At 47.9% G+C, this 24,755-nt stretch overlaps 1 protein-coding gene across 1 annotated transcript in view; it reads left to right on the top strand.

Annotated features, from left to right (window-relative positions):
• The window catches only part of LOC144721291 (voltage-dependent T-type calcium channel subunit alpha-1H-like), a 270,667-nt gene that overhangs the window by 160,201 nt on the left and 85,711 nt on the right, over window positions 1-24,755 (top strand). Inside the window, exons 6-9 of the mRNA XM_078598797.1 lie at window positions 6,290-6,734; window positions 10,656-10,748; window positions 14,977-16,015; window positions 22,869-23,521. Coding sequence (XP_078454923.1) covers window positions 6,290-6,734; window positions 10,656-10,748; window positions 14,977-16,015; window positions 22,869-23,521 — 2,230 coding nt within the window. The remainder of the gene's footprint in view (window positions 1-6,289; window positions 6,735-10,655; window positions 10,749-14,976; window positions 16,016-22,868; window positions 23,522-24,755) is intronic.

Genomic DNA, 24,755 nt, shown 5'->3' on the forward strand with positions numbered 1-24,755 from the left:
ATTATTCATTAAAATCTCAAGGCCTGAACGGTTCTCCGACCGAAGATCCCAAGGCTCTTCTGAGCAATTGTGAATTCAAAACGTTGCCCAATCGGTTATTTTGTTTAGGTTATGTGTTTCATTTCAGTGAGCAAAAGTTCGCCTGAAGTGTTTTTAATACAAAACTCATAAGGGCCTCCCAGCTCATTCGTGCAACGTGATGGCACTCATTAATGCGGACCACCCTGAGTCGGCAGTGGAAATTGCACATTCTCAGAACGGTGGCCAGTCTCTCCCAAGGACATCCACTGTTGTCTTGCAAAGGTGGATGGTACTAATTTCTTAGTCGTCCGTGCTCATGCACCCAGCCACCGCATATGACTTCAGAAGCTTAGGGAAATGCCTGGTTAGCACTTAGATGGGTGACCACCAGGGCTTGCTTAGAGGTTACAGGTGAGATTCAGCGGGTTGGCCAGGAGACTGGAGTATTGAGTGTCTCTACTCCGGGCACTCTCCATCGAACCATCAACCACAAACCCAGATGTGACCTCTCATTGTGATTTGAGAAATATCCCAATGGGAACCATTAACACCCCCAACATATGTTTGTAATTGTCCAATTAAGAGCCAAATTGGAATTTTATTGTCTGTCCCACCTCACACCTTGGAGGTAAAATGTTGGTTTAGAATTTTATTTTAAATTATTTGTGGGAGAAATCTGCGGCCAAAAGCATCTTCAACGTGATTATGTCTCCCGTCTTTACCAGACAATTGATGAAACATAAGCATTATACGAAGAATTAAAGTTACGAAGAAATGTAATGAAAAAGATCATATGGATTTTGATTTTAACTGTGATGTGATTTCCTTTCTCTACCTCCTGGAACCTGGTTTTAACGGCACTGATGCTAAAAAGTGACCTCTACATTATTACACTTTCAAGGTTTTATCAGCAAATCAAACCGTTAGGGCTGGGTTCAACATGCCCGATTTAAAATCGTCAAATGTAATCATGCCGTGGATGCTCGTGTCACAGAGGTCGTGTAAACTTTTTGGGCTGCTATTGAATCACGCTTGGCTTTCCATTCCATTTAATTTGAGTGGTGCCACTACTGTCAGGCTACGCTCTTTGATTTTTTTAGACACTGCCACTGTCAGCGATTCAGCCGACGACGCATTTTTTCCTCCGCTGCTCCAGCCTTGTCGACAGTTGGGCCACGACTCGAATTCCCTTCTGGGCAACCTGCCCTCCTCCCTCCTGTATACTTGGCCCACCAATCAACACCTATTATCGATTCAAATTACAATTCTTTCATCTCATTTTCGATTCCAGACCTCCAAGTTCGTATCCTGGAATAGAACTGCTAACATCCTGGGCACTCATTCTATCTTAAGGCCACACTTTCTTCTTCAGTTGCAAGTACAGCCTCATGACCTGCAGAGAAATGCGGACATTTTCCTTTCCTTAACACAAAAAGCTGAACGTTTTGCAAAAGGTAGATTCGGGTACCATAGAAATTACATTAATGATGATTGCTAACAACCAACCCCAATGATCATCGTTGAAAGTAATTTAATTGAACATCTTAAAATTACCATAACAGGCAGCATACTCGTTATTAAGTTGACACATAACGCATTCTAGATTTGAAGCTTTCATGACTGCAAGGATTCATATTCTTAGGTTTTTTCGGTAAAGTCACGTAGGTAAAAAATAAAAATTAATAAAAGTAAAATTAAAAAAATCACGACGTTTTGGAGGCAACACAAGCTTCCGTCTTCAGGTGGAACCGTCACAGCTATCGTGGTGTGACGGTTCCACCTGAAGACGGAAGCTTGTGTTGCCTCCGAAACGTCGTGATTTTTTTTACTTTTATTAATTTTTATTCATTACCTACGTGACTACGGAAAAAACCTAAGAATACATAACTCATTTTACGCTAAATCCACCAAGAGGAGACCGTGGCCAGATGCAGATAGCAATTTCCCAAGGCTGTAACCTGATTCAAAGGCTGAGCATTCCCTTCCGAGTCTCACGTCAACTCAGCCCATCATCTCTTCGTTGAGACTAAAATAAAACTACTACCACTTTGGGAAGTCAACAGTGGTCGTTGTTTATAAAGACCGGTCCCTGGCATGGAAATGTGGAATTACATTGTATCCACTGGTTCACAGGGGCAACAGCAGAAAATAAATTAGTTTTTTGCAACGAACCTCAATGGTTAAATAATGAACAACTGATAGGTGCCCAATTGTGGGGAGATCTTCTTTGGCAGAAACAAATTCCACGGACCAACAGAGATGTTAGCCGTGGTCAGGAAACGATCTCAGGTTGCTGGAGTCACAATGCAGTGCACTAACCAATGCGCCACCACTCAGAGCTGGCCACCAGCAACGGTACGAAGTGCCATTTGAATGTAACATTTCCGTTCAAACTTGTCAGGTTTTTCATCTGCTTGCTTTAATGCCTTATTGACCCGTGAACAAAACTTATAATCGCCCATCATTCAATAACGATGGTGCACAGTTACACGGGTGCTCAAAATCGTTTTGAAAACGTGACATTTATCACATTTATGGACGCTTAGTTTTTTTTATGCTATCAACACATTTATCTCTGAACATCAATGTCCTTATTCTCAGTTACTGTCAATAACCTCATCCCAGATGGCACAATTTGTTTGTCCTGGAGACAAAGTAGTTCAAGGAATACAAACCTAAACAAACTAGGACAGCCAGAACAATACGCCAGGACAATAAGCCTCAAATTTACCATGCGATTCAACCCTACATAGAAACGTATGCAATGAGCAGAGGTGGAATTAAAACTTCCAAAGTTGGGTGGCGGTACTGCTATTTTAAGCATTTTAATTATGGGCTCTACATGAGGCAGTGCTCATCTCCTGTTTACAGCCAGAGCCAGTGGTGGAAATTCTTCATTCCTATGACTGGGACAAGTATATCCATAGGACAACCACTGTTGACTTCCACACAATGTGGTTATCATTGTATCGACCCCAGAGGAGATGATGGGCTGAGTCAACCGCCAACCAGGATTTGAACTCGCAACTTGCTTATTGCATTCATTGAAGCTGATTAAAGTAATGCATTATCATACACACATTGATTTTCTTCGAAGATCCAGGGTCAACCAATGTCATTGTTCTCATCCCGGTCTCAATGAGATAACAAAGTTGTCATTTTTCATTGTTCTTTCATTTCCGTGGGCGTAGAAAAAAGTTTGCACTCGGATACGCAGAAATCTTTTTGCAAACTTTAGCAAATATTACAGGTGTATGTATGGCTTTGTGGCATGATGCGCTAACCACTGCAACACGCACAAACAATAAGCATCTCCCGTATAGACACGTAGACTATTGGGGCAAGTATTCAGAATCAGAATATGTATTTGTACTGGAGGAATCCGATGAGCTATAAAGCCTCCTTCCCCCCACCCCCGTGCCTATATAAAGCCACAACAGCAGATACGTTTTTCTCACCTGAAGACGGCCGCTTGTGTTGCGACCGAAACGTCGTGTTTTCTTTTATTATTTTTTCTATCTACGTGACTTTACCGAAAGAACCAGAGAGTATAAACCTTTTCCCACTGATGTCCAGGCAGTGTTGTTAGCATGCCCCTTTCACTGGTGGCAGAGCACACGAAAACAGGTGCGCTTCGCCAATATCACATTCGGCCATCCCTTGCTGATGTTGACGCACTGCACCATATAACAGTACTCAATAATAGCCGAGTCAACATTGTGGCGGCCCAGTTGAGATATTCATCACTGACGTTGGCCAATAGGAGGAGTCAAACTCGGCTCGCAGGGTTTGTAGCGAGAGTGCGCGCGCCACTGCTCCGTCTCTCATGCACGTCGCACAACCGATTCCCTTCGTCGCTGCATCGTCAGCACCAAACATGATGGGGAGGTTTGTTCACGGGGTCTCGCCGAGGCCCCCCCCCGCCTGCCACCAACAAATGCCTGCGGCGCTCGAGGCAGCTGCCTTTTTCAAACACTCGCTGCCAAAAGAGATGAATACTGGGGGGTTGCCCTCGGTGAGATGGACAGCAGCGGTAGTGGACAGCAGATGGCAGAGATTTCTGATTGGCAGCGCAACCCGTTCCCAGCCTCCTGCCCTTCAGGGGAGTCACTCTCCTGTCATGTATTGGCATTCGTAGTTTGTATGCGTTTATTCCGTGTGTGTGTGTGTGCGTGCGCATTGTTGGCTCGGTGGTAAGCGCACTGCGCTGCAAACCCTGCCACCTGAAACCTGACCACAGTGAATGTCAGTGGCAGGAAGTCTTATCAGAATATGTTTCGGGCCTACCCTAGGTCTGCTCAGCCTTAAATACGTACTTCGTGTGGTGGGGAATTATCAGTACTTGGGGAGAAAAAGGCGGCCGGGCATGGTGCTGGCTGCATCACTCTGTCAAGCGCTGCACTGACCTTAATAGGTGCTTGCTAACAATACTTGTCTCAATGACTTGCATGGTCATATGGCGAGTTTATATTTGCATGTTGTGGGAGACATGCCATTGCTGTGAGATGCTGCGACATTATATTCATATTCTTGGTTCTTTCGGTAAAGTCACGTAGATAGAAAATAAAAATATAAATAAAAATAAAAGCAAAAAACCCACGACGTTTCGATCGCAACACAAGCGGTCTTCAGCCGGCGGAGAGAAAAGAGGTTCAAGCCTCCAAACGCAACTGCTTATAAGGGTTTCCAAAGTGACGAGAGTTGGGGGGGAGGATGCTACAATATTTGCAACCCAGGTGCAATTCCTCCACCTGGACAATGCTTGCGGAAAGTGGTATCTGCAGCTGGTTTGTGCCTCAATGAGGTTAACTCGACCTTAAATGAACACCTGGCGTTGAGTGTGATTCACATCGGCAATGTGAAGTCAGACAGTCGGTCATGATGTTGGTTATACCACACATGTGTGGACCATGCTGGCCTTAAGGGGTGCTCCCTAAGATCCTTGGTCTGAATGGCTCTTGATCCAATTGCCGTTAGAAGCAACCAGCTGGTACATGACAAGTACAGTAATAGACTTGGTATTACAAACGGAAAAAAAATTGTTTTGCTACTCAATTAACTTAAACAGTGGAGCTCATCAGCAAGGCACAGGTAAATTGAAATTCTTAATTTCTATGGTGGGGTTCAGTATCCCCGCAGGATGGTCACTGTTGGCTTCCCGCGCCAGTGGTTCTCATTTGATGAACCCGAAAGAGATGATGATCCGAGTTTTGCCCAAAGCCTGATTTGAACTCATCGATTTGTGAAAGTCGCAAACCCACTGAACTCCAGGTTGCCGGTAAATTATAGCAACACAAATGGGTTCAAGGACTCATCTGTGTCTCCCTCTCAGTGTTATCACTTCATGAGGATGGGTTTTCTGCTGTTACTCTGATTTCCTCCCACACACGAGTTGCTCCTTAATTGAGGTGATGGGATGGCTCAGGCATTTAGAGAATTGAGCTGGCATCGCTGACATCCTGGGTTCAAATCTGGACAGCCACCCATGATTCAACTGGGTTCTCAGGTCCAGTGAGTTAATTGCCCCAGCGCAGTCACCAACTACTGCAACAGCAAAATGTCACATTTTTGTGAGAGTGTTTTGTTGTTGTGGTTTGGGATTTCACTCAATTTACAGACCTTTTTTCATCAAAATCTTTCTAAATTCAAGTTAAAATCATCTGTTTGATTTTCATGTGACTAACAATCTCGAGAGGGCATATAAGATGTGTGCCCATTGCGTGGATAAGAGGTCAATACGGTCTCTGACACAGGATGCTAGCTCGATATTAAAATTGATGTTTCTTCATCCATTAACATGATATCTCTAAGAATCAATGCATAACATTTAGGAGAAAAATTAAAATATGAAAACGTCAAAAATAATTATCCAAAGGATCTGTCCAGACACCAAAACATCCCAATTTAGGACCGTCCCCACAAATTTTCTCGAATAAACATGACTCCGGCAAGTGTTTCATCAGTGAGTTCTCTATGGTTCGGCCGCATAATACTCCGGCCAAATTGACTTCGTAGAACCCTCGTCCACCCGACATAGCCAAACAAATTAAACTCGTCACTGTGTACAAATGTGGCCAGACCATTACGTGGCTTAACCCCGAAGTCAATGATGAATCGTGATATCTATGGACTGCGTTAAAATATACACGTTCAATGACGACTATGGATCGCCAAGACGCCGATTACTCCGAGCACCCGTTCGCGGCGTCTTACTTATTTGGCCTTCTTCTTCCCCCCTACCCCCCCCCCCCGGTCTCTGCCATCTCAGCGAGCTGAACAACAGCCGCATGTCGCCGTACTTCCCGGCGGACAACGACGACGAGAGTCCTTTCATCTGCTCGCTGCCCCGAGACAACGGCATGCAGACGTGCGACACCGTGCCGCCCTCGGTGCTGCCCGGCGGGCCCCGCTGCCGCTGGCCACCGCCGTTATCGCTGCGATCGTCGTCGCCGCCGCAGTCCTCTTCGTCCTCGCTGTCGTCATCATCGTCGTCGTTGTCGTACGATGCCAACAGCTCGGGGCTCTCCTTTGCCACGCTAGGGGAGGCCGTGGCGGCTGGCCACGGCTACCCTTACAGCCAGGGCGGCAACGTGAGCGGCGAGTGCATCAACTGGAACCGGCTGTACACGGTGTGCCGGGCGGGGCTACGCAACCCGCACAGCGGTGCCATCAACTTCGACAACATCGGCTACGCGTGGATCGCCATCTTCCAGGTGGGTGGGTTTCGGTGGGCATGGAGTCATGGGGAAGGGAGCAGATGGGGCAGTTTTCCCCTCCGGGTCTCAGATCCAAGGGGGCCTCAGAAAGGGCCGAGCGAGTTTCGGTGGGGGGCTGGGGGTCTCATCTGGCATTTCATCGTGGGTCTCCAAAAAATATTAGGGCAGCCCTGGATGTGTGTGTGTGTGAGTAACGACTCACATACTGAATTTACAATTGACACTTTCATTTGAATAAGTGTAATTTTTTTTACGTTAAATTACTCAACTTAAACGAATATTTGTTGATAATCATCATTATCTACCAATTTCGAGCCACTATCAGTTCTTGTCCTTTGGCCATCACCCATTCTAATGTCTTCTGCTCAAGCCCACGTGTCTCCAATTAGCATTTGTTCTCTGAACCACGTGTTCCTATTTTTGTCCTTAAGTATAACTCCCAGAATGCATCTCTCCAATCTCAAATGTTTTTTTTCTACTTTTCAGCTTTTCTTACATTTATTTGTGGGTGTCCATATTTCCAATCTGTTAAGTGCAAGCAGGTAATATGCACCGATTGAAAACACTCCCCTTTTGGCACGTTGGATAATGCCACTCCATAAAGAAGAAGCAGTCATAGGTAGAGAAGAAGACGGTGGATGTGATCTTGAAGAGGCGGAGTGAGTCAGCATTGCAGATGACAAGAGAGAGATAGGAGACAGGTCCGTAGAGGAAAAAGGGGCAACCTCCCATCAAATGGGGGTTGACTTGGGGGCTTCAACACGCGGCCTTGGCTGCTGGAGTTAAGGGCACGCATAGAGTGTATGCTTGAGATGAGAGGGTGAGTAGTAGATTTGGGCAAGTCCGTGGAGAATCTTGAGAAGTTGGTAGGGCAGATCTTTTGTTTTGCATTTCGTTTTGTGTCCTTCCCCCGCACCTCCAATTAGCAAGGTTGGCTACGTACGGCATGAAATAAGTTCAATGTACAGTACATATAAGATTGGGAGCCAGTTTGAGGAGGTGTATGATGGTGGTGGTGTAGTTTCATTTGCAAGTGTGGTCTGGAAGACTGGTGGCTGCATTCTGGGGTTTGTAGCTGACGAATTTGGGGAGTTGGGGTGTGATGATGGAGGCAGGCAGTGGATGTGGTAAGGAAGTGGTGCTTGTGGCAGGTGTTATGCGCACAACAAAGAGCAGAGCGCCGGGCAGATAAAACACAGCACAGTAGGAGGCACAGGCGGTGCAATTGCCAGTCATCTCAGTCAGTCAATCCATGGCACCTGGATCTCTTTTGCCAGCGGGTGTTTCGACACTTCACGTGGCCTTAAAGTGCACATAGCCTGGGACAAGCACAATCGACATTCGCCACTTAGTGTCGAATGGCGATTGTTGTTGATGTTGCACGGATAATTGTCATGCAATCAATGCAATACAATAGAATATCTAAATAGCTCAAAAGTTAATGAAAAAAAACTCTAGTCTTTTATCAAGTTCATTATTTAAACGGGCAATGTGCATACAAATGTGGCAAAGCAGCGACAAAGTTGTACAGCGTAACGGTCCGTTGTAAATAAAGAACATATTTGCTATTTTCGGGGGTTCTGTTTTATGATTTAGTGGAAATGCCCAAGGGTTAAAGAGCCAAACTGTCTCTGTGACACAACAGAGCAGAATCAACCACGTACATTATTCAGAGTACAACATGACATCATACAAATTGCATGACATTATACAAAGAAGCGCTTTGAAAGAAGTGTACTTTGAAATAACTTTTTTTTCGCAAACCCACATTTCAGTACAGGTTATCATCACGACTTGTGAGCTTTTATAATGTATCTCTGCTCCTGCAGAGACGGGTTGAATGTTGACTAATGTGGTGTCTTGTTATTATGCGGCAAACACATTGAATTAAAAACTGTCTCCCAGCTCAAACGAGCGTTGGGGTGGCATTCATCTCCATTGGGTGAGCCTGGACCAGCAGTGGAAATTCCACATTCCAATGACGGGAGCGAATCTCGCCACAGGACTATCACTCTTGGCATTTCGTAAAGCTGTACAGTACTCACTTTGTCAACTCCGGAAAGATGATGGAACTGGCATTTTCCCACGAATGGGATTTGAACTTCGAACCGTGAACTCTCTATAGCCGCAGCACAGTCAAGTTTAGATATTTGTGACGTAACAATCTCGTTTCAGGAAAACATGAGCACCACTCTGTGAACAGTCAACAACGCCCACTCTTTTGTTTTTCTCTCCCAGTGGATAGATAGACTGGCCTTTCCATAGGAATGTGGAGTTTTCACCATCTTGAGCATAGATTGATGAGCAGCAATTCGCGATGGGGACTACTACTGTTTGTAAATTCGGGGGGGGGGGGGTGGCGGGGAGGATGTGTCGGGTCTGCTGTCTGGATTGGCTGAAGAAATACCATTTGTGACAGAAAGGGAGGTGGAGCGAAGATAACAACATTAGTTCAGCAATGAAATGAATCACAGCTGCGCAACACCGGCGGGCATGACATTAAAATACTTCTATATTTACCCGGCAAAGCGGCACTAAGTCTCAAGACTCCAACTCGCAAGGGCCACCGTGCGCCGTTTGTGTGTTGGCCAATTCCCTAGCATAAGGTGTTTGTTTTTTGTTTGCTTTGCTACTGGAAGGAAACCCACTTATAGCGAGGGGATGATGCTCGCCGCTCAAACCTGCAAGTTGCGAAGGTACCCATCGTAACATTGAGAGCCATGAGGCAGCAGTGGCATTTCCACGTGCCCATGGCAGGGCCCGGTCTCGGTGCGATTACCACTTTTGGCTTCAAACATTTGTCATTGAAAATTTTGTTGACTTCGGAGACGTGATTATCCTTGAGTCAGGCCTCACAGCACTTGGCCACGTGATTCATCACAAACCTACTTTCTGTACCTCCACGTCCTACAAACATGTCCTCGTCGCACCGTAGGTGGGTGTCCCACCAACCCCTCGCTCCCGACCACCACCACCACCACCACCACCACAAAGAACAGGCATTCGTCGTCGGCACGTGGTCATGGCTTCACCTGGCAGTGGAGAGAGCATGGAGGCCGATGTCGCTGTCGGTGGCGATTGTTCGGCATCCAACAATTCACCCTCTCGGTGGTTTCCACGATTAGTTGTTGTGACTCGCTTTTTAGATCTGGTTCTTTTCCATCTTGTTTTTATAGCTTCAATGTAATGCTTATTGTGTTTTATGTCTTATTTGTAGTTTCACTTCCTCCATTCACCTACTTGGATTTAACATTACGATATAAAGGTAAAGGTACAGCACTGCAATTGCTTGCTCATGCCACTGCTGGTGGAAGGGCTTCCACCAGGGTTACCTCGAGTGGATATTTGGTCTACTCTTTCACGCTGACCAGATGTGTTGGAAGAGGTGGACATCACCCACACTGTACCCCACCACACACACACGACCTGTCGATCAACTGCGGTGTTCCCATTTAAACTGGACAGATGCGCCGAGCCGGTAAATGGAATCGAACCAGCGACCTCCGGATTGCAAGTCCAGTGCGCTTACCTTTGTCCACGGCAGCATTCCCATAGCATTTAACGTGCGATTCTCTATGTATGTTGAACTTCTTTCGCACCGTGCGATGCCAACCGTTGCTACCCGGAGGCGCGGGGAACTTCAATGATTGTGACCAAGAGGAGGAGCCTCACGTGAACATTTGAACGAATGCACCGCGAGCGTGAGATTCCGTTTGAGTCGACCGAAGATTCGTCGCTGCGTTCACGCGCCTGATGAAACACAACGTGCTGTTGCCCACGCGTCGGCCCAGGCCTTCCCGTGCAACAACAAAACGACGAGGAGCTTGTTTTCTCGGCGGGCTCCCGTCCCGTTATTCATCGTTTTCTCTGCCCGATCGCTGTGACCCGCTCCCCCCCCCCCCCCCCCGCTTCGTGCAGGTCATCACGCTGGAGGGATGGGTGGACATCATGTATTACGTGATGGACGCCCACTCCTTCTACAACTTCATCTACTTCATTCTGCTCATCATCGTAAGTGACGCCGCTTGCCAACGGAGATGCCATACACCCCCCCCCCCTGCCCTGAGCTGCCCCTACTCTTTCTAGCCGTGCAAAATCGACGGAATGTATTCGCCCCCTCAGAGGAATCCCCGAGGGGCGGGTACAGTACTGTTAACAATCACCTGTGAGGGAATAGCGGTGACACAAATGCGATGGGGGGTGGAGGAGGTCATGTGATCAGTGTATTGCAAGTATGGCTCACCTTTGTCTCCCAGCGCTGGAGAGATTCAAAGTTAGAATGCAGTTTTTTATTTCATCAGGAAGTGCCCGATAAGATGGCAGGCTATGTTCTATGTGCGTCCCGAGTCAGTCCAGCGCTGATGTTGATAACCGCAAAGTAATCACCGATGTTCATAACCGCCGGACCATATCGTATTGTGCCTAATCTCGTCAGATTTCAAAAGCTAAGCAGGATGGGGCCTGGATATTCGCTGAATAGGTGATCACCGCACACACACAGGTTGTCATTGGCTACGTGGTGCGAAGTGGTGTGTGCGGAAGAGGGTCGTGCAAAATATAAATTGCTGTACTGGACTCTGTTTGCCCCACGTCTATGCTCCGCACCTTGAAATGATTTTTGTGTTCAGTTTGTTGTCCTTCCCCCGCACCTCCAATAATGCACGGTTGGCTGCCCAGCATACGCACTCGCACCTTCGCCACTTCGCATTTACCAGCGTGGCGAAGTGTGGTCGACATTCCCCACAACTCACGCGGCGTGAGGGAGAGTCCCTCGTCCAGTGGTAGATCGACAAGGCCTGCACGTATGCAGTGCCATAACCTCGCGTCGAAGAAGAAGGCCCACGTTGGAAATGAGTCGGCCATTCGGGACTCGAGCCAGGGTCCGCCTGGATGGAGCCTAACAAAGTACGCTTGACGAGCACGTCACAAGAACACATTCCTGCGGAGGGAGCTGGTAGGAACGTTGGGTTGCTCGGTCAATGGGCAGGGTCAACGGCGGCGTGGTGTATATTCCGCAAATATGCCCGATTGTGAGGGCGGGCACAAGCCGGCGTGAGTAGGTTAAACGTTGAGTTTTATAAGGGCACCACGGGGTGACCAGCCCCTCCCCACTCAGCCCCACCCCTCCCACCTACCACCCAGCTCCACCCTCCCTACCCAGCCCCTCCCCACCCTCCCCACCCAGCCCCTCCCCACCCAGCCACTCCCCACCCTCCCCTCCCCACCCAGCCCCACCCCTCCCACCCCCCACCCAACGCCACCCTCCCCACCCAGCCCCTCCCCACCCTCCCCACCCAGCCCGCCCTCCCCACCCAGCCCCTCCCCAACCTCCCCACCCAGCCCCCCCTCCCCACCCAGCCCCTCCCTGCACGACGGACGGACGGACACAATAATCCCCTGTGCGCTGGTGTAACCAGGAGGTTCCTACCAGTAAAACCGCCGTGTAAATTAACATTGCTCGACAAACGAATGGACAAGCCACTGCCGACGAAGGCCGCCCCACGCCCTGTTGGTCGCGAGGCTTGTTTGAACATACTTCGCCATGCCGGGGTCCGTCCGGTTTGGTGAACGTGCGGGTGGCCAAGGCCAGACCAGGTGGCACTGCCACGCTATGTTACGCCAAGGCCATGGTTTGAATTCAGATCGTTGGATTCGGAGTGCGGTGTGCACTGCACGTTCCAAGTTGGGACCACTCCATTAATTATAGTCAAGTAATTTTTACATTCATAATTTAACATTAATATCTATTAATGCCCACTAAATAAATCACGATTGTGGCTTGACGCCTCATTGCGCAATTCTGTATGGTGTCTCTAATGGAACTTCCTAACCACTGTGTCGCTGTTCCACCCCTTGCCATGCTATTAACCACCAAGATAAAATGTCCCCCTTTTAGCCTCATAGATAATTATCGGTGTAAGTGATGTTAGCGTGCTTTGATTAGACCACAATAGCACACACATAACTTCCCCTTGGGATTGTTATGATTTAGATGAAAACTCAACTCGCATCTGCATCCAGGTTAGTGAAAAGAGATTCCCATTAGAGGCACCATAAATCATCGTGCATTAGGAGGCATGAAGCCAAAAAACACGTCTATTTGTGGACCTTAATGCACGTTAATATTAATTATGGAATATTAATATTAATTCATATTAATAGTGAAGCAGCTGTACAGTGGTTAGCGCACTGCACTATGAACCCGGGGACCTTCATTCATCTCCAGACCACGGCTAACATCAGTAGCGATATCTGAACCGTTCATACCTGCCCCCCCCCCCCCCCAATCTTCCCTTTCCCTAACCCACACTGACAAGTGTGGTGAAGTATGGTGAAACATCACCCCCCCCCCACCCCCATGAACTGATAAGGTGTGGGGGGCGAGGGCCAACGGGGGGGGGGGGTCATCCTGCGATGGATTTGACAAAGACCCGTACATATTTTATTATTTTTATAATCACTCATGAATATTGCATAGCTGCTCTTTCAATCGAGGGCAAGGGTTGCCAACCCTGGCGTGATTCACTAAAATATCACGGGGGGGTCAATTATACTCATCGTTTAAACGCCCTTGCAAAAGTCTCCCCCTGCTTATTTTGTTTTATTATTATTATTGCCGTGGACATTATAACGAGCGAGATGTTCCTAAAGAGGCCGAGTGTTGCGTATCCTGAGGGAAATTTTTGCCGCTACCGATATTTCACGTCGGTTACCCGTGTCGTTCGTCTTCCTTGTCAATTATAACAATTTGGCGTGTGAGCCTTCTCATTTTAAAAAAAATTCTCCTACAAGAAGATAACCAACGAGCCGTTTGACGTGGGGACATAATACAAAACTCATTACGCGTCGTGGTGTAAGGTAACGGATGATGAATATGTCGGAGGCAGAGGTGTGGACTCGAGTCATGTGACTTGGACTCGAGTCAGACTCGAGTCGTGAATTTGATGACTTGCGACTCGACTTGGACTTGCATAACAATGACTTTGTCCCACCTATGAGATGTGGACTCGAGTCATGTGACTTGGACTCGAGTCAGACTCGAGTCATGAATTTGATGACTTGCGACTCGACTTGGACTTGCATAACAATGACTTTGTCCCACCTATGAGATGTGGACTCGAGTCATGTGATGATGAATATGTCGGAGGTCACATTTAATGGTATAAATGTGCGATGAAAGTGTACATTTTGCTATTTTTGGCACCCAATTGATCCCCGCGGTTTTTCAGAGGCTGTAACATCGAACAAACCCTCCTTTAGCAGCTGTTAGAAGAAGCAGACTGCACCGAGCGCACCATCAATCTTGAAACTGGACCGGAGTTTGCCTGCTTGAAGATATTCTTGCGGGACAACATGAGGACCGAGAGAAAATATGCAAAATTTATGTGACGTATTTAAAAAATGGGCTTCCACACAGTTCACTGTGCATTTAATATGGACTTTATGTATGTTCATTATATAGGCATTATATGTTTCACTGTACCTACATATGCCATGTAAGCAGAAGGCATTTTACTCTAACCTCGGAATAAAATGAAAGCGAGACTTTTTCTCAGATTGATATGCATGCGAAGCTGATGACATGTGCAATTTGTAAATAAAATACTCAATTTGAGATGTTACTGTAATTAGCACAAATATGTTGACACCATTCACTCCCCTGTCAGCACCAAGACGGTGCTGGAATGTGATGTCATGTGAACAGTAATTTCGAGTCCAACCACAATGCCGTTGCTGGTCATGCAACCATGCTTGCATAACTGTCATGAATAAAAATGAGAATGCCAATCACAATGAATGTGAAAGATGCTTATTTACTAACGCGGTGCCGTGTACACAAGTCAATATTCAGAGCCAAGCTAAGGTATGCCTGATTTATTGCGCTTCAGTGGAAGTGTCCACCACTCAACAAGCCAAGATGAGATTGTTTCCCATTCATTGGGGGGCGGGGGGGAAGTCTGACTTAAATTATAAATTGTTACTTCGATTTGACTTACGAATTTGATATTTACTTTATTTGCAATCCATTCATTGTTTACGTTGGCACGCTACTTTTTTGAATATGTAAATTCTTCTCTATTTTCTTTGCAATTGCTTCTCTCTTCTCGAATCCTTGCCCCTCAAACTCCGTTCTTATTTAACATTACCCCCATCCTTCTTTCCCCTCCTGTGGTGTCGCCCATCCTCTTTCTTCCCCCCCGTGGCCCCACGCCGCTCCCCTTCGTCCCGGGCACCGCAGATCGGCTCCTTCTTCATGATCAACCTGTGCCTCGTGGTCATCGCGACGCAGTTCTCCGAGACGAAACAGCGCGAGAACCAGCTGATGGAGGAGCAGCGCGCGCGCATGCACGGCAGCGACAGCTCCCTCGCCAGCTTCCGCGAGCCGGGCAGCTGCTACGAGGAGCTCGTGCGCTACCTGGGGCACCTGCTGCGCAAGGTGTGGCGCCGCTCCTCGCGAGCCTTCGTCGACGCTCACGTGGCCCTGCAGCGGCGCATCAACCCCAACGCCGCCGCGGCCGCAGCGGCTGCGGCGGCGGCAGCGGCCACGGCCGCCGGCGGGCGTCCGCGGCGCGACCAGAACGGCAGCAAGCAGGGCACGCGCCCGAGACGCCGCCGCAAGGGGAAGAAGGGCAGCCGCAAGAGGCGCAAGTCCTGGAGGTCGGTGCACCACCACCACCTCGTGCACCATCACCACCACCATCACCACCACTACCACGTCAACGGGGGAGGCGGCGGTGGCGGCGGCGGGCACCGGCCGGCGCTCGCGCGGTGCATGTGCCGTCCTCGTGGCGGCGGCGGCGGTCCCACCGAGCGCGACGTGTTGCCGGCGGACGTTCGGACGGCCGTCGTGGTGGTGTCATCGCCGCCGGCGCCGGTGCCGCCGCTGCCACCGCCGCCGCTTTCGTCGCCGTCCGGTAACTTTGGTGCGCGACGCACGCCGGGCTTGGCGTCCGTGCACAGCGTTTACCACGCCGACTGCCACCTGCTGGCGGGACGCCCGCTGCCCTTCCGGGGTTCGCCGCTCACCTCGGAGGCCACGGTGGCGGCGGCGGCGGCCTCCGCCGTGGTCGCGTCGGCCGTGTCCCAACGGCCCCCGCCGCCTCAGCCGCCGCACGAGATGAACTACCCGACCATCGTGCCGTCGGCGGTGGTGGTGGCGCCGGACAAAGGGAACAAGACGTGGAAGGCGCGAGGGCCGCGCCGGGGAGAGTCGCGGGCGCACAGCTCGAGCCCCACGGACGCCTTCGCCAAGCGACACCACATCTTCGCCGCTTACGGTACGGTGCGGCTCAGCCAGGGAGCACCGCTCGGTCCCACACGGCGTAGATTGGGTCGTCGCGGGAGGTGCTAGTTGGACTCTCCCGCTTCTTCTTCTTGGTTATTTTGGTAAAGTCACGTAGAAGGGAAATAATAAAATAATAAAAATAAACATAAAATACAATTCTCACGACGTTTCGGCCACAATACAAGCAGCCGTCCTCAGGTGAAGAACACGGCTTCTTTCGAGAGTTTTTAAAAGTTTTGAGGAGGTTCGAGTGAACGTTGGGTGAACCGGCAGCCAATCGGGGTTAGGCTGGGGCAAAGGGGGGGTGGGGGCAACCACGTGGTGATTCAGCCACCGCTCAGTGTGATGCTCAGTGGTGCTGAGAGCGAGTTTCACGCAGCGTATGGCACGGGACATTCCCCCCCTCCTCCCCACCCCATCATTTTTCATCATCTCCTTCCTATGATCACAATGTTTCTCGTGGTTATTTATCCTTTTGTTGTTGTTTTGTCCGTCTCTTTTGTTCCCTGTTTTTCATCGTTTCGTTTTTCATGCCTCGTTTTTATTGCATCTCGTTATTGTGGTCCACCATTGCTTGTATCTGCACTCCGGTCGTTTTGGTTCGTTCTGTTTTAGTTGCTGATATTCCTTCCTTATATTTGTTATGTTCATGTTCCCCCTTCTCTTGTTCTACTCCCATTGTCTCCCTCTTGCTTGTGTTGTTGTCGTGTTATTTATTTTGTTGTTATATATTTACTCTTGGGTTTAACTTCTAATTGTTGTCTGTTACACCTTTCTTTCCCTCTAGTTTTCTCTGTATTTTTTCAAGTTACAATTTTTCTCGTAGTTAATTATTTTTCATATCATTTAAACCATTGTTATTACTGTGTTGTTACCAATTTTGAACAATTTCGATTTTAAGCTTTCGTGACTGCAGGGATTCATCTTCTTGGTTCTTTCGGTAAAGTTATGTAGAAGGGAAACCAAGAAGATGAATTTTGAACAATTTTGGCTCGTTAAATTTCACAAGTCGTTCTCCAGAGGATTCCTTCCCACTGTGACAACTTGCTGCATTTTAGCTGCTTGGCGCTCTGCTCGTTGTTGTGAGCGTCGCACCTCTGCCCTCCGTTGTTGCTGGAGGGCAAATGCCTCCGACTGCCCAGTAACAACGTCTAGATTTGAAGCTTTCGTGACTGCAAGGAATCATCTTCTTAGGTTTTTTCGGTAAAGTCACGTAGAAAGTAAAATAAAATAAAAACAAAAATCACGAAACGTCGTGATTTTTGTTTTTATTTTATTTTACTTTCTACGTGACTTTACCGAAAAAACCTGAGAAGAAAGTAACAACGTCCTTCATGAACTTCCTCCACAGAGGCCGATCTTGCTGCTGCTGGTACCAGTGGTTGTGGAAAGTCCACAAACTCAGCCCGTTTCTTCTGTAGCCCATGCTGTGCCCGTTTAGCCCCCTCTGTCTGGCCAAACAGTAACTGCTTGGGCACGCGGTGGCTGGGCATGCAGGCTACAATGGCCCAGCCGACACAGCCCCGCCTGCTGTAGGAGTTCACTGATGGGACTGTGTCCAGATCTTTGAAGGATCTGTGATATCCTCACACAATGTAGCCGTCTTGAAATTTAGGATGGAATGTACACACACCCACCCACACTCAATGATATATATTTTTATCATCCTTTATATGCAATTAACAATTTTAATATGCAAAGCCACATTAGTTGAAAGCATGCCGTGAAATTGTAAAAATCCAACTTTAATGCAACCGTGCATTAAATTTCAATGGGCGCCCCTCACTTAACAGACTGGCTTGCTCGACTCGCCGTTTTATTTATATGAGGTTTGGCTGGAGGTGCATCCAATTTTAGCCCGGCCCTTTCAATCAATGCAGCAATCAAGTGTCATGCACCAGTGGGTGGTTGGAGGGTGCATTATAGATTGAGAGTGCTGTGTGTTTTTTCTGTGCCGCGGGATCGGCAGGAACTGGCCGCCCTATTAAGCGAGAGTGAGATTTTGGCCGCGTGTCAGCAGCGTGTTTTTGTGTAATTGTGCCATTTGCCGGATTCGTCATCACTGCGGTCTGATAATCATCAAATGTTCGAACTTAACTGGACCCAGTATCGCGTGTGACTGCGATCTCAAACGTGGAGCCGCAAACTACGTGGAGTGTACAGATATTTACTCGCATCGTTTTTATTTCTATTTCAAATCTGCTTTGGCAAAGGGCGGCAGAGTGGTGCCGTGCTAAAACTTGTTCCTCGCAGCAATAAGTGTCTGGGTTCGATTCCGAACCAGACTTCCTGTGTTGATTTTGTACATTCTGCCCATTTTCTGCATGTCTTTCCTCTGGGTTTTCTGGCTTACTCCCATTAGACATGATTTATTTATATCATTTGTATCGGTCATTTATTGCGGTGCTGAATATTTACCTGCGTATTACCTAATTGGCATTGCACCGAGCAGCATCCCCCCCCCACCTACTGTGAAAATTTGGGAGGATCCTCTGTAAAAATGGTGAAGACTCAGGCTCTTCTGGATAAACAAGCGTAATAAGGAACTAAATCCACGTGGGGATTGGTTAATCACCAGGCATGTAACAATGCAGAGAATCATTGATTACAATCGATTCAAACGCTCCCGTTCATTGAATTGCGGGTGAAAAAAGAAATGGACTACCCCTTATGCAAATTGATTGTGAATGCTACAGCTAGGTTTACGAATTGTACACACGAGGTACAACGATGGTCGAGGTAGGGCAGTAAACATGTATTATTTAGCTTGTGCACTGTATTAATTATAGCTAAACAACTTCCAGCGAACTTTCATTTCAGAAATTCACGACGTCCTGGCTGACAGCCACCAGTGCTGTTTGTGCGCTGATCTGAGGCCAGTAAACTAATGCGCTTTACCTGCATTTAATGTGGCTAATAAAAGAATGCCACGAAATTCACTGCTTACCTTTGCCATTGTGCTTCAATGATGTATGTTCGCCGTTAAGGTAGGTCCCAAAAGGATCAAAAATTAATTGAAATTGCTGACATCTTCCGGTGCTGAATTTGATTGCTCTGCACGCGGCTTTTATGTAGCGGTTCTGTTTTTTTATTATAATTGTAAAATACGTCTAAGTGTATTTTATTTCTTTAATGGTGATTAGGAACATTACCTCCTCGCCGCAGTGGACTAACAAATGCAACCGAAGCACTGGGCCAGCACTCTGAGGTCCTGAGTTCGATTCCTGGGTCTTGTTGCAAAGCGCTGGGTTTGCCTGAGCAGTGATTCTTATTGAGTCCAGTCAACATTGTACAAAAAAACAGCACAGATCTGATATGACTCAAAATCAAGACCAAAGTGCCTGCTTGCTGCTCAAACAAGCATGGGGTGGCATGCATCTCTGTTGTCAGCCATGAGTCGCTGGTGCAAATTCCACATTCCTATGGCAATGGCCAGTGCATCCATAGGATGACCACTGTTGCTGATTCATCGATTGACATCGAATCTGACACTCAAATGGTGGCCCCGATGGCTCGGAGGTCGGAGCACTGAGCAGACACTCCTGAGAGCCTAGGTTCCCATCCAGATTCAGCCGCCTGTGATTAAACCAGGTTCTAAATGGAGATGCACTTGGCGTAGTTACCAATGTAACACGTAATAGTAGGAGGCTTTCACGACCAACATCCATAATAAAGGTTATTTTTTTTGGGGTTAGATCGCGTAAATATGGAATGTGTCGTTAAACCCGCCACCACCCGACGCCAGCGAAACGTCGTACTCGCATTGTAAATGTTATTGCGGGTTTACTCTCAAATACACCGGTTAGTGCTGAACTAGTAACTAATTGGCACGTTTAGTTTACATGACCAACCTTGCTAATTATCCGTGTCGGGTGGTGGTGGGTTTTACGACACATTTATATTTGCGCGATCTAACCGAAAAAACCTTTATTGTGGTTACAGTACCAATGACTATACAAAAATAACCTAAAAAAAATGTTGGCTCTGCACCTAATTTGCAGTGATCTCAGAAGTTGTTCTGCAGTATTCCGATTCACACAGCCAAGTGCTGCTGTGGCAGAGAACGCGCCTCGCAATCTGAGGGTGGTTAATTAAAATCCCGGTTGCCATTCGGCACAGCCCACCATCTCTATGGGGATGATCAAAACGAGCACCTCTTTGTGGAAATTCGAAAAGTGCTTGGTTATGTAGACGAACTGCTCCTCAACCATTGAAACGTGATTCAGGACCGCCAATGGAGATTAGCAACACCCAACATTTTGCCTGAGAGGATCAATACTCACGTGACAACTTAGTTTGTGTGCCGTTATTGGTGAGCTGGCTGAGACTGTTAAAATAACTTTTATAATATAGTAATGGGCTTATTTACCCACGATAGTCTCGGAGTCTCAGGACTATTTTTCAGGGGGGTACTGCTTTGGGACAGTCTGATCAATTCCTAGTCAAGCGCGAGGAAAGCAGAATTCTTGGAGAAACCGCAATACACGTTGTTAGGGATAACATTCAAATGTCCATCCCACCAGATTCAGGAATCCATTACTGTTCTCATGGCGACCTTTCTTTTTGAGAAGCTGATTTATTATTCTTTGGTTCTTTCGGTAAAGTCACGTATAAAGATAAAATAATAAATTAAATTAAATACTAGCATACGACGTTTCGATTGCAACACAAGCAATCATCATCAGGTATAAATTAAATAGAAAACACAAATCTAGTATACTTAGAAATGTAATGTAATACAACAGAGAGTCGGATAACATAACATTACATTTCTAAGTATACTAGATTTGTGTTTTCTATTTAATTTATACCTGATGATGATTGCTTGTGTTGCAATCGAAACGTCGTATGCTAGTATTTAATTTAATTTATTATTTTATCTTTATACGTGACTTTACCGAAAGAACCAAAGAATAATTCCTGCAGTCACGAAAGCTCCAAATTAAGTTTGAAGCTGATTTATTCTCTGGTGGCTGGCCGGAATTGAACCCACAATCAAAGCAGTCCCGGCCCTTTGTAGGTAACACCGGCATGAGCAAAAGTCTCCCAAACATATTTCAGAGCACGGCATGAAAAATGCACTCTCTTACACCATATTATTCTATATTTCATTGTGGTAGCCCGCATAAATATATTAATATGGCTCCTGCAGAAAGCAGGAAGAAATAATGGAGGTGTGACGGCATGAACATCATGAACCTCGATAACCTCTTGATTTATATTTCAGCAAAGTTCATCAGGACAATATAAAAATACATTCACAAGGAGCTTCAGATAAATCTAGTGGCCATTTAAATGGGATCCTGGCTCTTCCCATGCGAATGTGGAATATTCCACCCCTCCAACGTTATGGCTGCGAATGGAGATGAAAACTCCCCAGGGCTTGTTTTGGCAATGAGAGACAATGTTCTTGACTTTTTGTGTCAGGGGGCGATTAAAAACTGCGTGGCTGGCCTGACATAGAGGGAATAGCGTGACAGCAAAGATTGAATTCACATTGAATGGTATCGAATAATCATCGTCATTGTTAACATTTAGCGTGAAACCATCTGGTTTGCTCATGAACAGATATTGGGTACTTCTGATAAATCCTCCATGCAGAAAAATCTTGATAAATGTTTGAGACAACGTCCAATTGAAATCTGAAGACAACCCACACTCACCAGACGTGGCTTCCAGTACCGTCCGCACGTCGCCGCGGTTGGGAGTGGTTTGACGAGGGAGACTGTCTGTTCCGGGTGGTGATTAAAACGTTGAGACATCAAGCCTCACGGAGCGAGTGCATTGCACTTAAAGAGGGAACTGTGTAGAGGAATACTACAACTTCATCATGGTCGCTCCTTGCTCTCTCGGTTAGGACGGAAACTTTCGATCACCTCTGGTAACGATTCTCCTTGGGGAAACTAAAATATTTTTTTAATAAGCCCACGTGACCACGTGATGGATTGTTACAAAGAGAGCATTTCTCAAAATCTCCTCATTATTTAAAAGCCCGTGTTCCTTTATATTGCTGGGATGGCATAACATCATTGAGGCTGTGCCCGCATAATTAAAATGAGGGGTTCGATGAGGGATTTTTTTTTCTTTTACGTTGAGTGGGAAACATCGCGCGGTGATTTAGATTCCTGCCTTGAGCGATGTGAAGACCTCCACTCTCTCTCTCTCTCCAGGAATATACGCAGTCAGCAGTTCGCACCGGACACTCGCACACGGTGCTGACAGTTCTTTATTATTGGCATCATTAATAATGAAACCGACCTGGAACTGAACGGCGTCGCGTTGTAATGAGCAAACGTTTTGGGCTGTGGCAATTCCACAAGGGGAGGAGGGGGGCATAGGAGAGTGCGCCGAGCGTGCCCAAACGCACGACTGGTGCGAACTACCGGAACGTTCTCGAGGGGGTGCGAAGGTGAAATAATGCAAAAACGTACGCGAGTCCAGGCTTGTGAGTTAAAAAAAACACCGGAAAACTGACAATTTTCATATTTGGGATGCGAGAAATTACGACGCAAACCTTGTTTGGGTCACTTACGGGGGCCAGGGTCAACCGAGCATTCTAAATCACTTAAGTCCTCTATTAGCAATTAACAAAACACACTTCCCATCACCAGCGAACCAAGTAATTCAACCCTTGTGGAATGTGACGCTAAAACTGAGAAAAAAACGGCAGAAGCCCACCGCTGGAAACCAGTGTAATATATTTGAGCGAATGGGACGTCTCATAATCACATCTGAAAACCCGATCGGGGCACGACTCGGCCCAGAGTGACAACGTTCGTACGCGACACGAATCCAGGCCGCGCCGCGTCAAGCCGTGCCACCGTGTGTGTCCGCCCTCCCGACAGCGGGCACGAGCGAGCTGCTGTGCCGCTGCCCGGCGTTCCCCAGCGTCCCCCTGGGCGTCCCACAACCCGACCTGCTGCCGGCCGCGGCAGGCGAAGGGTGCGCCCTGTGCGCCGCGGGACAGGACGAGCCGTCGTCGTGCAGGCGAGGAGGAGGAGGCGGAGGAGGCGGCTGCGGCGGCGACTCGGTCTCGGAAGGCTCCGCCGCGTCCGGGCGCGAGTCCCCCTCCAGCGCCCGCGACAGCTTCGGGCCCGGGGAGGCCGTCTGCTCCGTCTGCCGCTGCAGGCGGCACTGCCGCGACCGCCAAGCCGGCTCCGGCTCCGGCTCCGGCTCCTGCTCCGACTCGGGCTCCGGCGACGGCAGCAATTGCGACGACGACGACGACGACGACGACGGAGACGATGGCGGCGACGACGACAGCGACGGAGATGAACGCGACGACGGCGACGGGGAGGACGGGGGACGCGACGGGACGGGGAAGCGCGGGTGGCTGCGGCGCTGGAAGGAGCGGCCGTGCGTCGCCGGGATGGCGCGCTTCTGCCACACCGTGAGCGAGCGCTTCAGCTGGATCGTCAACAGCAAGTACTTCAACCGCGGCATCATGGTGGCCATCCTCATCAACACCGTCAGCATGGCCATCGAGTACCACGAGCAGGTAAGATAGTTCGTCGGCAGCGGCGGTAGCGGCAACGGCGGTCCATCCACTGATGGACGGAGGCCGATCTATTCAAGCCACCGCCTTCCCCCCACAGTGTCGACATGTAACAATCCGTCTCAGATTTTCACACGAGTTGATTTCATGGTTCCTTCTTCGTGGTGGAGGTACTCTCAGGCGCATCCCCTCAACTTAATTGTCCATCATCCCCTTCTAGCGATGTGTTCGGCTCATTCCAACTTCCCACTTGCTATAATTGTCAGTTTTCCCGATGGTGTCTCTAACCTGTGGACGCACCCTCTAATCCCTACTTATTTTGAATCCCTCTTTGGCAAGTTAATACATTGTTGAGTTAATTCAGATGTAAACGACTCAATGTCTCTTCTCAAACGGAGAAGACTATTTTTACTCTATTGCAACATCTGTACTACAGTATTAATAATCAGAATTGAACTTCATCTTTCGCCAGTCAACAGCATTAGCAATGTAGTGGCATCACAATGCACAGCAGACATCATTATTATCATGAATATAAAAATGTCAAATTTTCACAATTACATTCCAGAAACTGACCATCGTGCTACTGATATAACGACAGTGTGGTGGTAGAGTGTTGGTGCAGTAGTTAGCACACTGCGCTTTGAGCTTGACGACCTGAGTTCGATTCCTGACCATGGCCAACATCAGTGGCAAGTGATGTCTGAACTGGTGCTGCATAACCTCCTTCATCATCCCGCACCGGCCAGCTTGGTGAAGTCTGGTAAAACAACTCCCATGGCTGAATCGGCATGAAGTCTTCCTTCGTTGGTGGAGTGAAAAAAGGGTGTAAGTTTTGCGATTATTTATTAAGCAGTGCCCACAGCAGCTGTGTAAATCAATCAAATGATAGTCTTGTGCACTGAGACTCACGCTTAATAATCATGACCTTTTATTCAGATAAGTCCACAATATATTAGGGTTATGGGCACTCCCTTCTCAATGGTGTGTTTTATCTAAAAGTGACTGGAGCTCCCGTGAAATTATGAGTGATTTTTTTTTGGGTTAGATCGCGTAAATATCTAAATGTGTCGTTAAACCCACCACCACCCGACACAGCCAACTAGTAAGGGTTGTCACGTCAACAGAACGTGGCCAATTCATCACTAGTACAGCACACCGGTGTGTTGGAGAGCCAAGCCACAACATTTACAATCTGAGTACGACGTTTCGCCAGTAATTACACCTAGCTTCATCA

The sequence above is a fragment of the Lampetra planeri genome, chromosome 1, assembly GCF_965212315.1.
Source record: "Lampetra planeri chromosome 1, kcLamPlan1.2.h2, whole genome shotgun sequence".
Lineage (NCBI taxonomy): Eukaryota > Metazoa > Chordata > Hyperoartia > Petromyzontiformes > Petromyzontidae > Lampetra > Lampetra planeri.